The 21,507-nt window shown below is 41.5% G+C and overlaps 1 protein-coding gene across 16 annotated transcripts in view; it reads right to left on the bottom strand.

Annotated features, from left to right (window-relative positions):
* Positions 1-21,507, bottom strand: part of KIF21A (kinesin family member 21A) — a 100,034-nt gene that overhangs the window by 52,847 nt on the left and 25,680 nt on the right. For all 16 annotated transcript variants that reach the window (XM_083574911.1, XM_083574915.1, XM_083574904.1 and 13 more), the window contains exons 2-7: positions 13,220-13,442; positions 10,507-10,689; positions 7,409-7,558; positions 6,370-6,504; positions 3,964-4,131; positions 2,214-2,329 (exon numbers count right to left, since the gene is read on the bottom strand). In XM_083574911.1, the coding sequence (XP_083431037.1) occupies positions 2,214-2,329; positions 3,964-4,131; positions 6,370-6,504; positions 7,409-7,558; positions 10,507-10,689; positions 13,220-13,442 (975 nt within the window). The remainder of the gene's footprint in view (positions 1-2,213; positions 2,330-3,963; positions 4,132-6,369; positions 6,505-7,408; positions 7,559-10,506; positions 10,690-13,219; positions 13,443-21,507) is intronic.

The raw sequence follows: 21,507 nt of genomic DNA, 5'->3' as shown, positions 1-21,507 counted from the left end.
ATATATATACACAGGCATATCTGCAAGAAGCTCCAAGCAATGAAGTGAATATACTTAGCAAAACACCATATGGGTAGCAGTGGGTTAACTCTTAGAACGTTAACTGGGCTGAGAACAAAACACAAGCATAATATTATGTCGTTTTGTACATAATCTGAAATGCTGACTGTTAAAATGCTCTCTGATTTTAGTAGCAGATTACAAAGCGTGCAAATGAGAGAGCATAATTATGTGTGGAAATGCCACCTTGTGGAATTAGTCACCAATACGTTTCCACGGGATCTTTTGTTTGTTCTAGTCCCCATGCCGCCGCCCCGCCCCTACTATTATGGTTCTCTGATTTTTATTTTTATTTTTTGCTTACACTGCAATTTATTTTGTCTCTATCACTGAATAGTAAGTTTTGACCTTTCCCAACATCCTCCACCCTCCTCTCCAGCAAAAATATACTATAGCTTAACTAAGGAATGAATGAAAATAGTTACCCATCTGCATTATTACACAACACCATGAATTTGTCTTATTGCAAGTTACAATCTCTGAAACAGAGACTGCCTTCTTGCCTTTATTTTAAATATTTTCACTCTGCATTTATATTTTTAAAAATAATAATCAAATAGGCTACTAGAACGTCAATGCTTATTTGTATTCTGAATACAGTAGTACGTCTGAGGGTTATTTTAGATTAGGCTTCTTTGCAGTGTATACCAATAGAATGTGGTCAATATTCAGCAGATTTAGATGCATGAATAAGGTTTAGCACAGCAGTGTACTTATTTTCATGTCCGCCAAAGGCACTTGCACTGCTGAACTGAACAACCATCTTTCAAAAGCCGCTTGTTCTTTCAGTGGCTACAGTGGAAAAATATGAAATCAGAAGCATGTGCATAGTTTCACTTCACTGGAGCCATTGGGTTGGAGCCAAAGATTGAACAGGCAGGAGGCTGCTTGCACAATCAGTGGTGTGTACCGATAGGGGGGACCTGTTAATATTTCTGCAGCAGGACCTCTCGTCTGCAAATCCGAGAATGACCCAATGAGCATGAAAGGGGAGCTTTTAAGCCACTATATGCTCCAAAACTAAGCAATTAAGAACAGTGAAAGCACAAGGGAGCTTCAGTTTCAAGATAATGGTTTGCAAGTTCTGTTACATCCAATGGAACCTAATGGAAAACACTATCTGAAAGAAGATACTACAAATCATTTGCCCATGTATGTGCACAGAAAACAGCAGATCTAGCTGAAAGGCAACACACAGATCAACACTGAATGTTGCAATGCATCCCTAATTGTTATTACTGCACAACTGTAAGATTATTGTACAGTATCAGAAGGGGCATGGCTGTGTAGGGACACGGCTGCATCAACAGAAGTATAGCGTCCCTATTAAGGGAAGTGAAGAGTCCTGCTCTATTCTGCCTTGGTCAGCCCACACCTGGATTACTATGTCCAGTTCAGGGCACCACAATTTAAGAAGACCGTTGACAAGCTGGAACATGTGCAGAGGAGGGCAACCAAGATGGTAAAGAATCTGGAAGTTGCAAGAGGATGTAATGGGAGGATGGGATCAAAATTAAGGGAAAAAATATACAGTAGGTATTCCCACAGGAGAATTCCCATGCTATTCCCGTGGCAAAGCTTACTAACTCTTTAATAAACTGGCCGAGTTGAGGATTCTCAACTGCACATTCTCTCATTAAGTTGCAAGAGTTCTACAGCACAACAAATTCAAGGAAACTCTTGACTTCTAAATGGCCTTGTTTTTGAAGCCTTTACTGGAAAACCACTCCCGTAAGCTTTCATCCAAATGAGGCTTAACTGCATTACCGTCTCTCTAAAAGGGGTCTAAGTAAGTATTCCTATTAAACAGATCATTTACTTGTGCTCTACGTTAGTTTGTTTTCCCTTGTGAGTTTTTTTTCAGTCCATGCTACTGGATTTTAAAAGGGGTAAGTGGTAATTTCCTCCTTTATTGATGGGGTTGCATCATTTTCCAGGCAACCCAGAGCAAAAAGATGAATTGTGCTACCGTGTTTTCTCTGCTGAGGAAGAAAAACCAATTCTATTAATTCAGCTCAGCTATACAAAAGAGAGAGGGGGGGTTCTTATTTTATTGTATTCTAATACACTTTAGTTCCATCAATAGCAAATTAATCAAAGTTCTTGCGACGTCTCTTTCAAACATGGTTTTAAATAAAAAAAATTGCTTGTACCTGTTTCCTCCAAGAGAGTCTTGCAACAGTCGTGTTAATTTTGAATCTCTGTATGGTACGTGAGTGACCCTCTTGCTCTTATCTCCCAGTGCACTTATTACGTTGCCCAACGCCAGCTATAAAATATGCACATTTGTTTTAATAAAATTCTGCCCAAAAAACCCAGCACCACCCAAAAACACACATAAGTATTGACACAATCAGAATCAGCAGCATTGTGCAGAGTCAGATAATGTGAGGGAGTGAAAAGTACAGTCAGCAGAACTATACTTTGTCCTTTTCCACTGCGGTAGGTTTCACTGTCAAAGACGCAAGCCACTGTTCTATTTTAGAAATGAGTTGCCCGTTTAATCACAAGACCTGATGCAAGGGAAACTGCCAGGAAAGCTTCACGCTGTTCTCTCCTGCAAATGGAATGGTCCATCTTCGCATCCCAGGCAAGGTAATCATGTACAGAACCATTTTCCCCAGTATAGAGTTGGCTCGGGAATATCTTTCAGGCTTACTTTTGTAAAAAAAAAAGCAGCAACAACACTCCCCCCCCCCAAAAAAAGGATAATTTAATATCACCATTTTTTGCTCCAGTGTAGGACACTGTAATGTCACTAGCTCCAATGGCAAGTCAAAGTCAACGTTTATGGCAGTGCAGTGTTTATAGCCACTATATTGCGGTACAGCTATTATACCGTAGGGAAGCAATTGCTGTTTCATCAACTATCTCAATTATAGGGACATGACGGCCGGGCTAAACTGCAACAACTAAATGAAGAGTCCCGTGGCACATTTAAAGAGCAGTTCGTTTGTAATGGTGTGGTGGTAGAATGCAAACTGTGGGACAAACATTAAAAAGTGGGGCAAACATTAAAAACTAGCCACAGTTGGCTAGTTACATTCCCCACATAGCATTGAAATAATTGGCAAGAATGTGATCCAAGCGCTGCAATACTTGGTCCTGTGCATTAAGTATATTTCTGCCTCAGGGATTCTTCTAAGGTTTTAGTATTGGCTTATGAGGCCATAAACAGCTGGGGGGGGCTGTTAAACATGACAGGGCTTGCAGACATCTATCTCACTGTGGTACAGAGAAGGAATTTCTCCACGCTGGTGCCTACTGTGTTGAATTTGCTCCCTTTGGAAGACAGGTTGGCACAAACTCCGGGGCTCTTCCATTAAAAATGTACCTATTTTACCTGGGTATTTCCTGACCATTAATATCAGTTCCTGGCATTTCTGCCTACTGTAAATGATATTGCTATTTTAACTCCTGTTTTGCCATTATGGATTTTATTGTTGTATTCCAATAATAATAATAATAATAATAATAATTTATTTGTATCCAGCCCATCCGGCTGGGTTTCCCCAGCCACTCTGGGTGGCTTCCAACAAAGATTAAAAATACATTAAAATGTCACACATTAAAAACTTCCCTAAACAGGGCTGCCTTCAGATGTCTTCTAAAAGTCAGATAGTTGTTTATTTCCTTGACATCTGATGGGAGGGCGTTCCACAGGACAGGTGCCACTACCGAGAAGGCCCTCTGCCTGGTTCCCTGTAACTTGGCTTCTCGCAGTGAGGGAACCGCCAGAAGGCCCTCGGCGCTGGACCTCAGTGTCTGGGCAGAACGATGGGGATGGAGACGCTCCTTCTTACTGCCTGGTGAACTGCCTTGGTATTTCTTATGTAATGAAAGGTGGTATGTAATGATTTTAGGAAACAAGGAGGATCAAAATGCTGTCAAGGTAGTACTTACTAGTCCGCAATTGATGGAAATGCCTTCTTTCGCTCTCTCCCCAGTGGCCCCTGTGCGCTTCAATCGTTCGGACCCTGCCAAATCCACAAAATGAAACTTAGCAGTAAGGGTTTCAAACTCATTTAGCTGAGATGACTCCGATATCATTCTGTTATCTGTCATGTTGTCCTGTGATGAAGAAAGAAGACCGGTGAGGCTGCTAAGAGAGCAATGTGTTTTTAAAGACCAACAAACTGCCTCTCCCTATTTAAGCCATGCTCCCAGCAACACGGGGCAAAAAGAGAGGAAAACAGCAAATGTGGGTCTATTAAAACCCTCTTTAGGAAAGCAAGTTTTAGAAATCTCTGCAGAAGAAGAGAGTGAAATGGGGGTGGGGGGGAGAGTACAACTGCCTCTATGCTTTCTCCTACTCCCAGAGAATTACAGACGGCATTCACTAGATGATAAACTAGAATAAAGAAGCTATTATCCTCATTAACCGGAGTCCTAAGCTAGAGCCATATATTAAGCTGAAGGTTTACATTAAAAATATTTTTTACAGTTTGCACATGTGACCCACTCTTGCCTCTGGGTAAATAAGGTTTTGCATTGTTTCAAAAAGCTATAATGTCTATTGGATCTGAAGCGACAGTGGGGCTCTTCCAAACCACTTTCAACTCTTAAAAAAAAATCCATCCTTAGGAAAAAGAGACCCTGTAATATATCCAGCTACCAGTAGAGGGGAGAAATGTGAGTTGTTCATTAATGTTTCAGAAGAGAAGGATTAAACTCCAGGCAATAAAAGTATAACCTCATAAACCACTTCTCCATAACAATTAATAGGTTTCAGAATCTACAATCTTGCCACTGACAACGAAATTTTTAGCAAACATTTGTTATTAGCATGAATTATTTTTCTTTAAGTGAAAGGATTTTTGTACAGAACTCAACAAGGATAAACGACAAAAATATAAATTATCCTGACATCTGTCGTCATAAGCACACTACAGTTTTCACGTAGCTGAAACATTTCCAGTATATAAACAAAAGCGCTTGAGAAAAATATGTTCATAATGGCAAAGAGCTTTCTTTCTTTTCTGTTAACTCAGCAGAAAGCAAGTCAAAGGCTTTCCGCTCCTGTGACCACCCCATTTTCATTTTAAATGCATACTTTCTATTTTAAAGCCAATTAAAACCAAGGTTCACATCTTCAAACATATGCCTACATGCATGGATGGATAATATATTTTGGAAGCGAAGCAAAATCCTTCTAATAAGCATACTTCGCATGTTTTCAAATCAAATTAAATCGCTTTTAAAAAGGAAGCTGAAACACTGAAGGACTGATACTGCTCATGGTCACATTGTTTGTAATTTAAAACAAAAACGTTCTGTACTTGCCTGTTCCTAACATAACACTTTATAATATAGTATTTAGAACCTTTAGAACTCCTATAAAGACACATTAAGGACAAGGGCCCAATTATTTCTTAGTGCACTAAGCTTTAGGCTATGAAAGTTTTAAGTGTAAATATACTTTCCTTACAGAGATATCCCCCACAGCTTACACAAACACACGCAACTTTAAACGCACACCACCACTTTCAACTTCCCCAACAAAACAAAACTCTAATCCCACAAAATTTGGGAATGTAACTGTCAAAATATTTGAGTTATTTAGACCCAAGACCTATAGTGCAGGATGGTTGAGGCCTGTAGCAACCAAGGCAGATCTGTTGCTTTGGGAACAGGTGGACATCTCAATCAATTTGATTTTAAGTGTAAGTTATTTAAATATTATAAATGGAAGGATGGCAACGCTGTTTCAACATAGGTGGACCTTTGAATTACTTAGGCCTCGTATCTTATTACTGCAACACTGCTGTTTCTTTCTTGTACCACCAGAATCCTTGAGAGGCCGTGGGCTATATGGAAAGAGCCAATATGACATACAAAATACAATATTGCATCTCCAGGAGAGCCAGTGTGGTATAGTGGTTAAGAGTGGTAGACTCGTAATCTGGTGAACCGGGTTCACGTCTCCACTCCTCCACATGCAGCTGATGGGTGACCTTGGACCAGTCACACTTCTTTGAAGTCTCTCAGCCTCACTCACCACATAGAGTGTTTGTTATGGGGGAGGAAGGGAAAGGAGAGTGTTAGCCGCTTCGAGACTCCATCGGGTAGTGATAAAGAGGGATATCAAATCCAAATCCAAACTCTTCTTCCATACGAAAAGGGCAATGGTGGCATGAGCCACCATTCTAACATCACACTGCAACAATTCCCACACCAAGCAGTATAACTTAAGAAGGTGGACCATGAAAATCAGTTTCAGCTATTACTCTAATACAAGATATTCCTCCTGGGTACACACACACTGCAGTGTTATTGATTTTTTCAAGACAAAAATAGCATAATACATACCGCATCAATTGGAGGGCAAACTCTCGTTTGACACAAGTGGACAGTGAAGATGGCATGTGAACGTGAGCTCTGAACATTCATCTGAGTGCTGGCAGTGGTTCGAGATAAAGCCCCCAGCTTCAAACATTGCATCATCTGCACAAAAAAGGATATATGGCTGAAATTAAACCTACACACATTCACATACACTGGTCTTGAAAGATCTACATTGGCTCCCAGTACATTTCCGAGCACAAGTCCAAATGTTGGTGCTGACCTTTAAAGCCCTAAACTGCCTCGGTCGACTATACCTGAAGGAGCGTCTCCACCCCCATCTTACAAATCAAAGATAGCAGCAATTATGCCTGCCTTTTATCTCTTTCACTTATGCGTGCGGGGGCCTAGAATGTAACCCCCATGTACGTGGGGAGTCACCTGTACTGTATTACTAAGCCTGTTCTTGGGCAAGGGTCAATGTGGTGTAGCAGTTAGACTGAAACTATAACCAGGGAGCTCCAAGATCAGCCAGTGATCTTGCACTAATCCCTGTTTCCCAGCCTAACCTATCACGCAGGGTTGCTGCAAGGATAGTGTTAAGTTGTGGGTGAACATATCAGACGACACAGCGATTCTTCAAACAGCTCTTGTTTATTCACAGGCCAGAACAGAAATGAACTGAAGGGTCCAGTCAGCCTGCTTATATAGAGCTCCAGTACAACGTAACTGTAACAATTTTCTAAAACTATCCAATCACTGAACGTCACTTTCAATCCCTTATTTGCATAACTATCTACAGTATCCCCCTGCTGGCCCAGGGTGAGAACTTCAGTACATAACAGATAAGGAAGAGGGAGGGCAAAATCATGCCTGCTGTCTTGGGCTCCTGAGTGGAAAGGAAGAATATCTATATCTGTATTTATATTGAAAAATAGATACAGATACATACACATACACACACACACACAGAGAGAGAGAGAGAGAGAGAGAGAGAGAGAGAGAGAGAGAGTAGTATGTTCTTTTACAAAAGCTATCTCATTTTCATTGAGAATAAAAATATTACCTCAGATTCTGAATTTACAGTCCGTGTTGTGACCCCCACCGTGTATATTCCACCCGCTGAATCCTCGTGGATTTTTATGTTTGATTTTTTGTTCTTTGAATCCATGTCACGCGTTGTGTCGAAGAGATCAAGGACCTCTTCATTGTAAAGCTAATTTGAAAGAAAAAAAAGGCCAACATCAGCAAGGAAAATATAATAAACACAAAATTCAAGATGTACTGTGGTTCGACCAAAATAATTAAGACACAGTTTTCCCTATCACGGCTGCTGGGTATAGTCATCCTCCAGAAACATGAGTGGCCGACAATGACAAAGCTTGCTAATGGAATTACAGAAAATAGTTCAGGATGTTGTGAGCAGGAGAAGTATACGCTATGTTACAGCAGGTTGAACAGTGCTTAGAAAATGACACATGCTTATATTTAAGTAAATCCTACACAGAATAGACCAACTGAAATCAATTAACCTAAGTTAGTCACATCCATTGACATCAGTGGGTCTACTCTGAGTAGCATTGACTACCACCCATAGCAAGTAAGGGGTGGGTGGAAGGGTGTTGGTACCATAGCTTCTGCCCAAGTCTGGGGTATCATCACATTTGTCCCTCAAATTTCTTGAGCGTTTTGCTTATCTGTAAAAAGTTGCTTCTGAATGCAGAATGGGGAGCAAGTTGCACTATTCCACATTTCTCTCCATTTTTATTCTATAAGTGTCTCCCATCTCCAGTTTTCCTAAATTCACTCTGAAACAACTGGTGAAAGTTTGGTAGAGCCAAATTTCCAAAAAAAATACAGGGCCTATTAAGATATAGTGGTACCTCATGTTAAGTACTTAATTCGTTCTGGAGGTCCGTTCTTAACCTGAAACTGTTATTAACCTGAAGCACCACTTTCGCTAATGGGGCCTCCTGCTGCTGCCGCCGCGCCGCCAGAGCACGATTTCTGTTTTCATCCTGAAGCAAAGTTCTTAACCTGAAGCACTATTTCTGGGTTAGCGGAGTCTGTAACCTGAAGCGTATGAACCTGAAGCGTATGTATCCTGAGGTACCACTGTATTACACTTGACCCACAGTAGTATTGGCAGTGAGGGGGCAGAGGTTTGCTTCCATGTTGCTCTCTCTACCTCTTACCTGATAAATAATCAAACTGAACATGGGAAGCCACATTGATTTGAATGCAGGATAGTATCTGACCATGAGAGCTAAACCCTCTTTAAGGGCAAGGGAGGAAACAACATCAGAACAATATTGTGGTCACAATGAGGCACGATAAAGGTAAAGGGACCCCTGACCACTAGGTCCAGTTGTGGACGACTCTGGGGTTGTGGCGCTCATCTTGATTTACTGGCCAAAGGAGCCGGTGTACAGCTTCCGGGTCATGTGGCCGGCATGACTAATGCTTTCAGTGAGGCTCTTCAGATCCTCTGTACTCTTGAATCTTTCTATAAACACAGTATGCATGTTCCCCAGAGAACGGTGCAAGGATGCAAATACTCTTCTGGGCCTTTGCATGGGAAATGAAGCAGGAGGAGAATTTTCATAACCTCTCACCGACTGCATAACGGAACAAGGTTCCTAGCCAATGTTTATTTGCTAACCCTCAGAGAGGCATTTAATGCAATCTTGCCATGCATGTTACATGCAGACCAGGACCTTCCAGACAACAGAATGAGATACTTGAAAGATCACTTTGATTTTGGGATTCTTCCAATTAGCAGTTCTAAGGCAATATTGAAAACACAATTCAGCAGGGTTTATACTGCATAATTAGCTGGCACCAGTTTAATGCAATGTCAATGCAATGAAAAGTATCTAAAAACTGAAAGCTTGGATATATTTAGTGTTTTATGGTGAAAGAGGATATTGTTTTCCACATACTTGGTTCCTAGAAGTAAAGAGATTGCATCATTCATTATATCATCTAACTAGCACTTAAACTTGTCAGACCTGTTAGCTACTGATAGGGATACAACTTCATCTTCTTCCTTTTTTGCCCATATTTCTATGAACAGTGCCTCTTGTTTAAAAAAAAATGGCAGCACTGTAAATGCTTTTTTAAATGAAAAAAGCTAACAAGGCTTGTTTTTCTGGACAAAGTGATATGCACCTCTGTTTCTGTATTTTAAAATATATCACAGAAACACTTTATGGCAGACGTTTTTGTTAAAATACATAGAATCGATTTTTGGAAATAGTAAGTATAAACATTCTACAATTATCAGCTGAAGATGCACTGGAAGTCCAAAGTCACTAAAAATAGCTTTGTTTTGCTTACAAACTATCAGGACCCTGGGGGACGGGGAAAGCAACTGTTTAACTATCAAAGAGTTCGGAAAACAAAGTCCAAATTAAGGAGAACTAAGGGGCTGCCTTTATACTGTGCAGTTTACGATTTGTTCCTCTGGACAAATATTAGCCAGAAAGCTTAAATCCAGTGCACTTAGGTCAAGAGCAACAGGTATAGACTAGTCCAACTCCATAATGTATTTGGTTAATATTTTGGCAGAAATGCCAACAGCAGTCCAGCGACAATTACCTGCGTCGGAATTCAAGCATCTGTAACTTGGTTACCCTGCTGTTGCTAAACCCTAACTCAGAAGGGCATTAAAAAAATATCTCCCATTAGAATTGCAAATGTAAAAGTGGCAAACACAGTTCATTGGCCTTATTCAACAACACCGAGAGAGGGGGCATCTTACTGACCTCAATTAATAAAACATGTTTCCTAAGCTTTGAATCAGGCATCATAAATCATCTGAGCTTTAGTGAAAAGGGCAAAATGTCCTCTCTCTCTACCCTACTGTGGGTGTTAAATAGTTTGCAACACTATGATTTTACGATGTTCCAAAACATAGATTTCTAACGTAAGATAAGCAAATCTCAACTTCCCTGCCATTCTTCCTGCCTAAATTACATAATAAATAATAATAAACATATTGCCACAATTCATTCCATTGGGTTTTCTGCAATATTTAAATTGTATGTTGACGAAACAGATTTAAAATTTATCTTCTTGCCAATCAGAATTGAATATGTTGTGATTAGGATGCCCCAATATCTTTGCTACATGGGGGAAATAATAATTACTATGAAAGCTTACCTCTAAGAACTGAGCATTCACTTTAAATTCTGGAGGTGGAACGCCTTGTTGAATAGCTGCATGCGTTTTTCCTTCAATACATTTATACAGGTGTTTTACAGCTCGTGGTATAATGCCCTGTTCCTCTTCCATTATGTTAACATCAAATCCGGTCCCCATGGTGTATGTTTTACCGGCTCCTGTCTAAATTTAAGAGACCAAACAGCATTAATGTGCAACTAAATGATGTTTATCAGATACATCTTAACCTAGGGTCAAATAACACAAAAAACACTCTATTGCTGATCAAAAAGACTTCTGACTCCAACAGCTCACTTTACAACTTTCTAGGTTGTCTCAAGAAAAAAGTAAGATGTCTACAGCATTTGGGTGGCATAAAAACATCTGGAATGCAGAAATGCAAAGTGAATGGAGATGAGGATCTAAACCACCACCGCCTGCCCCCCAGGAAACAATGGGTGATATTCCAGGAGTCCTGCTAGCTGAAGCAAGATTAGACTGGCTTCCTAGCCATAAAACATATTTTCCAACGTTTTGCAGTGGTTAAAAAGGAAAAGGAAAACTGGGTTATTAGGTAGATTATGTCATGCTAAACTTAATATGAAGAAAAGGGTGTGTTAAGTAACACACTGCAGGAAAATAATGCTCTAAGAAGGCAGCCACCCACTGGAACTCCAAACTCACCTTCTCCTCATTCTAGTAGTCCATCAGGTGTCAAAGCATCAGGACCAAACAAGAGAACAACACAGTTGCTTAGGCAACATGTGGCTGCCTGCCGCCCTACACTAGCAGTTCCCAAGCAGTACTGGGACCAAAATGCTGGGAACTAATTTAAAACCCCTGGGAGGAAAACTCATAACTTGTTTTTGTTTTATTATTTATTTTGAGCTCTCGCTTTGTACTGAACCGCCCTGTGATCTTCAGATAAAGGGTGGTATACAAATTTTATTAATGACAAATGTGGATCTGCCTGGTCAGTGCCTGGATGTTTAGGAGACTGCCGGGAAGAAAAGATAAAATGAACACAACTTGATATCCCAATATTGATAATAGAGCTAACCATCAGTCAAGTCATTTGAGCAGGAGTGGCTAACTTGTGGCAACTCCAGATACTAAAATGCTCTCAGCATCCCTGGCTATATCGAAACAGCATTTATGCCAAATGGGGAGAGGAGGGACAAAAGTGAAGAGGAAAGTCCAATCTGAACTGGACACATCCTCTTTTGAACAGACCTATTAGAATTCAAGGCCACTGTAATTCAAGCTGAAGGATTGAATTTCTGAGCACCTTCTGCCTCAAATGTACTGCTCTGCACCTGCTTAAAAATACACCACTGTTTTAATATACCCAAAAATGAGCCTTGAAATCTTGATTTCAAGTACATTTCCGAGCACAATTCAAAGTGCTGGTGTTGACCTTTAAAGCCCTAAACGGCCTCGGCCCAGTATACCTGAAGGAGCGTCTCCACCTCCATCGTTCTGCCCGGACGCTGAGGTCCAGCGCCGAGGGCCTCCTGGCGGTTCCCTCATTGCGAGAAGCAAAGCTACAGGGAACCAGGCCTTCTCGGTAGTGGCGCCCGCCCTGTGGAACGCCCTCCCATCAGATGTCAAAGCGATAAAAAACTACCTGACATTCAGAAGACATCTTAAGGCAGTTCAGGGAAGTTTTTAATGTGTGATATTTTAGTGTATTTTTGGTTTCTATGGAAGCTGCCCAGAGTGGCTGGGGAAACCCAGTCAGATGGGCGGGGTACAAATAATAAATTATTTTTATTATTGTTGATAATTCTCCCATGTTGAAATATATTTGTTTTCACCTCTACTAAAAGGTGAAATTCAAGCATACCTGCTTGAATTATTACAAATACTCCTTATGAGCAGCTTTAATTTTTAAAAAAATCGGAACATTGTTTGGATTCTGTCAGGGAACTGCCATCGGCTCCGAGGCGAGAAATAGAATGGCAGTTGTGTTACAGGGAGCCTCCGAAAATCTTGCGAAGCAGTTCCTCTTCCGGGGAGGAGGAAGGAAAGCCCCACCTCTAGTGGGGAAGAGGTGCAAGGACCAGAGGATGCTGGTGGGAGCCTTAACACTGCTCCTGGGCAAGGTAGACAGGAGGGAAACACGCCCTTGCCATCGCCCATCCTGCGCAGTAGCCTAAGGCGCAAAGAGGGAAGGAGAAGGTTGGGGGAGGTCCAAAAAAAGACCACTCCCGGATTCTGCTAGCGATTGAGCCAGACATGAGCTTTGGGGCTCTTCACTATAAATAAAGGTAAAGGTAAAGGGACCGCTGACCATTAGGTCCAGTCGTGGCCAACTCTGGGGTTGCGGCACTCATCTCGCTTTATTGGCCAAGGGAGCCGACATACAGCTTCCAGATCATGTGGCCAGCACGACTAAGCTGCTTCTGGCGAACCAGAGCAGCACACGGAAACGCTGTTTACCTTCCCGCCCGAGCGGTACCTATTTATCTACTTGCACTTTGACATGCTTTTGAACTGCTAGGTTGGCAGGAGCAGGGACCGAGCAATGGGAGCTCACCCCGTCGCGGGGTTTCGAACTGCCACCCGCGTCACTGTAAATAGTTTCCGCCAAAATAAAACCTGTAAAATACGGGTTTGGAGTCCTGCCTGCTTACTCTCGAGCAACCACAACAGCCATCTGACAGGTTCACTGAAAAGCAAACAATTAATTTTGAAACTTCGTAAAGTTTACCTGCCCATAAGCAAACACTGTAGCATTGTATCCTTCAAAGCAGCCTTCAATCAGTTTTTCTATGCACTGTATATAGATTTCTTCTTGCTGGGATTCAATATCAAATACATAATCAAAGGTGAAGGCCTTATCTTTTCCCAGGAACACTTGAGGTTCTCCAGGTGTGACAGATGTGCAGATATGGCATCCTTCAATCTTTTCTTTGGCTAGTTGAGGTCTGATTCTGGGGCGGGGGGGGGGGGCGGGGGTTGGAGGAGGAGAAGAAATAAAATGCCAAATATTACATCACTGGAACAGAACACAACTTAACGCTTCTTATTTCAAGAGTCCCCCAATAAATTTAAATCAGATATGCCCAAGAGGGACTGAAGTCACGCAGAATACTCACCGCTCACCTGCAACAATGGAAAGGATGATCTACTTAATATTTAAGGACAAAAACAACCACCATTATGCACCCTTTCTGCTGTACCAGTGGAATTCAAGTCTCCAAGGTGACTTTGTCCTTTTCAAATTGGCCTGGTTGTATTCTAAGATTACAGTTCCATTTACGTTTTCTCATGAGTAATCCCTATTGAACTCAGTGGGATTTCTGAGTGAATCGGCATATAACCGGTAATTAATAACTTACAAAAATCAGCCAAAGAAAAAAACCATGGCAGAACAGAGGACAATCAGGCCTAATATATCCACATTATTTTTGAACTGCAGAAGCCTGCCAAAGATAACAACATTGACTTGAATAGACCTACTATGGTAACAAGAATAGAAGGGAGATTATTTCAATTTAATTTTAAAAGCCTTTGCCCCACGGCGGAGTAAAAACAAATTATTTTTGTTTGTTTTTTAAAACAAGTAGACCCCAGATGCTCAATAGTTTAAGAGGAGGTTATTCTAGCTTGGATTATATGGTGCAGCACTAAGCTAACAAGGGCCTGTTTCATCTCCCAAGCAGCACAAAAACGACAACCTAGTTTTCTCATTATTTGTGAAAATCCTAACAGACGTTAACCCAAATATGAGCATAAGACTTTTGCTACCATTTAGAAAGTTACTTGTTTCCACAAGAACCCAACTGGAATTCATGTTAACTTCTGGGCAAACAACTTGTCATACACAAGTATGTTTTTATTTAAGACACAACTTCAGCAATTCTGCTTAGGACTGCCACCAGTGTGTGTGTGTGTGTGTGTGTGTGTGTGTGTGTGCGTGCGTGTGTGTGTTAAACCATGCTTTCATTCAAAAATTTCAGCTCCCAGTGGCTGAAAAACTATTGGAAGTGACTTCATTGCGGAATTGAGAGAGGATGGCGGCTGCCAGCAGCGAAAAGATTTTTGGATTGATTCGGCAGAAATACCAGCGTGTCAGGGGATGCTGCATGGACAGAGGGGTATCATACACATAAAATCCACACAGAAACACATCATTTTACTTCAACTCGCTTGTGGAAACAACTCAGAGGCCGTGAAAGAAGGAAAACAACAGGAAGATTTAAAGGAACTATTAGAAATGACTATCAAAATCAGCAGAGATATGAGATGATCAGAGCCCCACCGAACTTGAAGCATGGGAAGTACCAACAAAAAATTTATAATCTGGCAGAATATTTGGATTACCGTATTTTTTGCCCTATAGGACACACTTTTCCCCCTCCAAAAATGAAAGGGAAATGTGTGTGCGTCCTATGGGGCGAATGCAGGCTTTCGCTGAAGCCTGGGGAGCGAGAGGGGTCGGTGCGCACCGACCCCTCTAGCTCTCCAGGCTTCGCGCAGCTCTCCGCAAGCCATGGGAGCCCGCGCCGGGCTCCCGCGGCTTGCGGAGAGTTGCCTGCATGCTGAAGCCTGGGCCCGCTGAGCTCAGCGCTCCCAGGCTTCGAGCTTCGCGCAGCTCTCTGCAAGCCGTGGGAGCCCAGCGCCGGGCTCCCATGGCTTGTGGAGAGTTGCCTGTTCTGGCTTCCCCCGCCCCAGCCCCGCGCCTGGGGGGGGGAATAATTTTTTCCCCTTTATTCCCCCCCAAAAAAACTAGGTGCGCCTTATGGGACGGTGCGTCCTATAGGGCGAAAAATACGGTAATTGATATGTATATGTATAATTTGGAATATTTAATGTGATTTGATTGGATTGTTAAAATGGAAAACTTAATAAAAATGTTTTTTTTTTAAAAAAGGAAGTGACTTCATTGTATGCATTTGCCTTCAATATGTGGTTTGAAACTTACCACCACCATTTCAAAATCTGATACAACCTAGGTGGTTTATATCTACAATATAATGAATCAAATGCCAATCGCACAAGGGGCACCAAAGAAATTATTCTGAATTTACCTAAGATTGAATGTAAAACAGCACATTTATAGAAGTCTGGGGTTTCACCCACCAAGCACAAGTTTTAGCTCAGTAGCTAGATCATAAGGCTCTTAATATCAAGGTCACGGGTTCGAGCTCTATGTTGGGTAAAAGATTCCTGCATTGCAGGGGGCTGGACTAGATGACACTCGTGGTCCCTCTTCCAACTCTACAATTCTATGGTTCTATGAACTTGGACCTCTTCAGAACTGTAAGCATAGACTGTGCAGCTGCAGTGATTGATGACAGACTGTGAATTCAGTTTCTTTGTGTCTGGTAATGAATTACCGTATTTTTCACTCTATAAGACGCACCAGACCACAAGACGCACCTAGTTTTTGGAGGAGGAAAACAAGAAAAAAAATATTCTGAATCTCAGAAGCCAGAACAGCAAGAGGGATCGCTGCGCAGTGAAAGCAGCAATCCCTCTTGCTGTTCTGGCTTCTGGGATAGCTGCGTAGCCTGCATTCGCTCCATAAGATGCACACACATTTCCCCTTACTTTTTAGGAGGGAAAAAGTGAGTCTTATAGAGCAAAAAATATGGTACGCTTTTCTATCAATAACTGGAAACATTTGAAACCATCTAGGAGCAATCCTACATTGGGAGTTAGAACAATATAATGCAGTTCCCTTTCACTTAATTTCACCCCCAAATTTTACACACAAACAGCCGAAAACGTGCAGATGATCCAACAATAAAAGCTTCACAACTACAAGGTATCATACCACACATCATGACAGCCCATACAATAGTTTATTTATAATACTACTGTCAATTTAATCCCTTTCCAAGTAGACAAAGTTAGCACATGTCCTGAGCAAAACCTGCAGTACATGATGAAACTGGAAGAACCATTTATGACTATTCTTAAGGGAACAATAGTTTTTATTTTCAAAAAACCAAAACACGCTCCGACAACCTGTCCAGTAGGGAAACAAATTTACAATACGGAAGTCTACTGTGCCAATATAAACATTCATGTAATCTTATAGTGCAAGTGATTTCTCCCTTCTACAAGTCTACTCTACAAAACATCTCCTGTGATTTATGCCAGTATTAACTTGGGAGAGGCAAAATGTTTCAAGAATTGCCGTTAGAAAAATCTCAAGTCCAAGATCCTTATTCTGTCATCCTCCACTTGTAGGAGGAGCTTGCTATCAGCTTGCTAACTGTGAACTAACAGTTGTATAAATGAGCCCCAGGGTGGTCTTTTAGACATTCTTCCATCTTCATGATTGCTAATAATCTATGAGTAGTTCCTACAACATAGGAAGAACATTTAGAATGACTCAGTGGCACTGGAGGAGTGATTCGGTCACAATCAATCAGGTTCTGAATCTGACTGTTTGGGGTTCAGTCCCCAATGTGGTGCCCATGGGCTCCATGTAGACATATACACATACACTTGATGCCTGCCAAGAGCCCCACTGCTCCTATATAAAGGAAATGTGGAGGAGGAGGAGGAGGAGGAATAATAATAATAATAATAATAATAATAATATATTCGGTCTTTTTTGTTGTATTCCTCCCTTGGGCAACATTGTGTGGGAGCACAGAGTCTTCGAGTACTGAAGTTTATCTTGCAATATGCTTTTATTTTTGCTCCTTTTAACACTATTTATTGTTATTGTCATTGTATCTATATTCATTGTTTTGACTGCTCTGGCAAATTGCAGCCGTCTGAACAGTGGAGTATAACATTCCTAAATAAAGCAGGTCACATATTAGGTTCCCCTCTCCCTTTTAAACACAGTTAGGAAATAATACTTTAGGGTTCTCTTTTTAAAAAGAGATTCCTAGTTGGTGGGTTTCGATTTATTTTTTTTAAATATGCTTCGTTTGTATTGGGTTGGATGAAAAGTAGAGGAAACATTTTGCATCACAGCAGGGCTTTTCTGCCTCTTCTTCTCACTTCTGTTCCTTGCGCACACAGATAATCTCAGTTTGAGGGTAGGAGACCCTCCAAGATGGGATGGGATGGGGCACAGGGGGCAGTAGTTGGAGGGGTGATACCTTATGTGGCTGAAAGTCTTGTTAAAACCTTCATGCAAACACCTTTGGTGGTTCTCTCTCTTCTGCTTTTATTATGATTAAGTTTTGCTTGTTGCTTTTTGTTGTTTTTTCAATGGCTTTTGCATTGTGTTACCTCTCAGAGAATGTTTGTTACTGGGTGGCATACTAAGGGTTAAGAGGTATGAAGGAAGCCTGGGGGAAAGGAGGGGGTTGTTGCTGTTTTCAATTACACACAAACCCTCATTTTTCCAGGTCTTCACATCTCTACAAATATAATTTTGAAAGAAGTATATACACTTTTAAAGACTGCAATCTACTTTGAGCTCCCCTTCCAAGCCAGAGGGGGGAAAACACCATTTATTTTTAATAACATTTATATTGGCTAGTTCCTAGCAAAGCCATTAATTTCAACAAGTTATACAGGGGCAAATAAACCAATTCCTAGACATTCTGTAACGGACCTAAGTTTGTTTGTTTTGTTTTTTCATTCTGTGAACTGCCCTGAGACCTCCGAGTATAGGGCGGTATATAAATTCAATTAATAATAACAACAACAATAATAAATAGGAATATCTATTTAAAAGAGCTATATTTAAAAACCCGGGAACTGACAAGCCGACACTTTTCACTGGCAGATGAGAAAAAGGAGTAATACTCATAATTTAATTAAAAGCAAAATATGGCACTGGAGTAATTGGATTGATCGAATGAATGAATCATTATTTGCGTCAGCCACCGGCCACAGCAATAAAACAATAATACAATATACAAAGAATAGAAAGGAAAAGTCAGTTATATAAAACACATTTCAGGGTTCTGAATCAATAGTCAAATAGTGGATCTTATTCTGATTGTCCCAGCTGAAAACCTCGCAACCTTTGCTGTCACCGGAGTAATTGCATTTGTCTGGCAACAGTTCACATATGTCGCTGTCACGGTTTGGCTTGGCTTAATAAGATTTATTTTCTTAAATTAATTATCCTTTTCTGGACCTCACATCGGAACAAGCTTCTGTAGCCATTAAGTGAATTCACAAGAGCCAGGCTTATTCAACTGCGCCATAGTTTCAGAGGCAACCCATTTATATACGTTGATTTGGTTTTCTTGGACCTCTTGCCTTCATCACTGGGCAGCTGCTAACCTTAGCTGGAAGGATGTCAAGCTGTGCTCTTCTCCCCCTTTCCCCCAAAATAATCTTTTGGCCATTTTGTAATGGTCTGCCAGACAGTTCAGTACAGACGGCATCCTCTTGCTGCTTGACAAGGTCTTTTGTTTGCTTGCCAAGGAAAAAGCAAGGAGGTTGGAGGGGGGAGAGGCTGAGTGTTGGCTGTCAAGTAAATAGATCTTCTCTAAGCAGGTACCCAACTTTCTCTTGGAAGCCGTACACAGCAGACATGTCACATGGAAAACGTATCCAGTATTTCCACGTAAATTCTTCCTATATCATTTCAACGCACTGCTCACTTTAATGTGTTTCATTAGCAATGTCATAATAACTGTTTGGCTGCATAACAGTGTAATAACTGTAGCAGCAAAGCAATATAAAGAAGCTCATGGCAACTTAGAGACTACCACCCTTATATCTCTTGAAATTTTTCACTCACAATAAGCAATGTGAGAGTCAGGGAGGTGAACTCATGAAAGGCTGGGCATCTCATGTCTCTCATATGAAGTAGGATGCTTGAGTTTTTCACAAAAGTTTTCAATGAACTTTAGGGGTGCCTTTCATAGTTCAGCTTTGAGATACAAAGTGGTTGTGTTGTGTTGTGTTGTGTTGTGTTGTGTTGTGTTGTGTTGTGTGTGTTTTTAAGGATTCCTCCCCACAAATGGAAATAGCACAGGGAAGGTAAAGAAAACATTTACTCTGTCCTATACCAAAATGTCCTGATCACCCCCATTTAACATCCACAATCCATTTCTAGCATTTCATTTCATTTGTTTTTTGCCTTTTCATCTGTCATTTGGTGGGTCTGTCAATCAACTTTTACAAATTGTTACATATTTAATTCTCCAGGAGGGGGAAAAAAATCCTTTACAGTTTATTGTTGACTATTTCAAGTGAACAGAAGCTGCTCTGTTTTTAAACAGAAGGTAGGCTGTTCGCACAAGGGCTGAACTGCTGCTCTGAGCTGGTGAAATCTCACCATGCAGCAAGCAGAAAAATGTCAGGATCACAAAATAGCCCAGGCTGAAAATTACATGCTTGCCCATACTGTACTTGGAGCAGAGTTACATTTTTGAACATTCCTGAATAGCAACGCTTGGTTCTAAGTCCACTAAACATGTTACTCTCTGGAAGAGATGGGAGGAGCACACTCAGCTACAAGGAAAAGGAAAGGGGTGGGGAGATAACCACCACATTGCTCTCCACTTCTGAGGTTTCTACTGACAGAGATTTGCACTGGCTTGATATTAACTCCAGGATTTTCTTAAGGTCCTAATTCATCCTTGTTTGTTTGTTTATTTGTTTGTTTGTTTGTTTAAAAGTCCTATCTCTGCTGAATGGGTTTATGTTTGTAAAGCTGTGTTATTTTCTTACATAGATACACCTGAACAAAATGGAAATACCTGGAGAGTTATTGAAAGGCATGATTTGAGGAAGATAACCAACACTGGGACTCTCATACTGGAATTTCAGATATAGGGAATACTACAGCAATCACACCAATTTTTCAGAGGCTGCCACCAAAGCAAATATAGGATATTCTGAATTCTGAAGGCCATTTCACGTGTTACAATAAAGTGGATAGACCAGACGCACACAAATGCTGCACTGCTATCACACTTGTGATGCATGTCCCCACCCCCACCCCACCCCCAAAAGCAACTTGTAAGGCATGTACTTTGCAAACTTTTGCAGGCACAGTTCATCCCTGTGGGCTTGTTTTTGCACTTTACACAACTAATGTGTGCAAGGGCACTCTTGCTGCAATGTACAAAGCTGTCCTGAACCTTCATGAGGAGGGAATACTTGGGAAACAGAGGGTGGATTTAGGTTTAGCTTCTTTTCTTCTTTGATCCAAAGATTAAGATGTTGCTTTTAAAAAAGTGCATATATAAATGACATGTATAAAGATCCATCTGGAAATTTGATGCACCTTCAGGTAGAAGAGTTTGGATTTGATATCCCGCTTTATCACTACCCGAAGGAGTCTCAAAGCGGCTAACATTCTGCTTTCCCTTCCTCCCCCACAACAAACACTCTGTGAGGTGAGTGGGGCTGAGAGACTTCAGAGAAGTGTGACTGGCCCAAGGTCACCCAGCAGCTGCATGTGGAGGAGCGGAGACGCGAACCCGGTTCCCCAGATTACGAGACTACCGCTCTTAACCACTACACCACACTGGCTCTACACCACACAGGTATTACAAAATTAATCCATCTAGCTCAGTATTGTCTACACCAGTGGTGAGACACCTCAAGCCTGCAAGTCCCTCTGGGGTTCGCCCACAAGGCCATTTTTGGCATAACAAGCCTCATCTTTCCTGCTTCTGATGTCACATGACATTAGGGACAGGAAAGTTCCACCCATGGAAGTTCAAAAAGATTTCAAGCCACAGCCATAAAGGAAGAATCAAGGCGAGTGTAATGGTTTTAGGGGTTGCTTGTGCGTAAGTTACCGCCACTCTAGGCTAGGTTGCCTGGTTAAACCTTTTCTGTCTGGACAGCCATCCACTCCGTGGCTGTTCAGTCACTATCAGAATCCATCAGTGGGCGTTTCTTGAACTTCTTCCAGCAAAGAAGTTCTTTGACGCCAAGTCTACGCCTACTTTCCCTGCGCGGAAGTCTTCTGCACAGGGTGGGTGTGGGTAGCGGAGGACCCGTGCTCTCCCCGCTGGTCTCCGGCGAGGAGTCCTGGAGCCCCCTCGCCGATTCCCCCATCTGCCCCCCTTTATCCCTGGTGTTACGTTGATTTCCTTCCCCAGCCGA

The sequence above is a fragment of the Podarcis filfolensis genome, assembly GCF_964270895.1.
Source record: "Podarcis filfolensis genome assembly, chromosome: 10".
Lineage (NCBI taxonomy): Eukaryota > Metazoa > Chordata > Lepidosauria > Squamata > Lacertidae > Podarcis > Podarcis filfolensis.
Note: the sequence above shows the minus strand (reverse complement) of the source record. Positions and strands in the feature narration are given on the sequence as shown.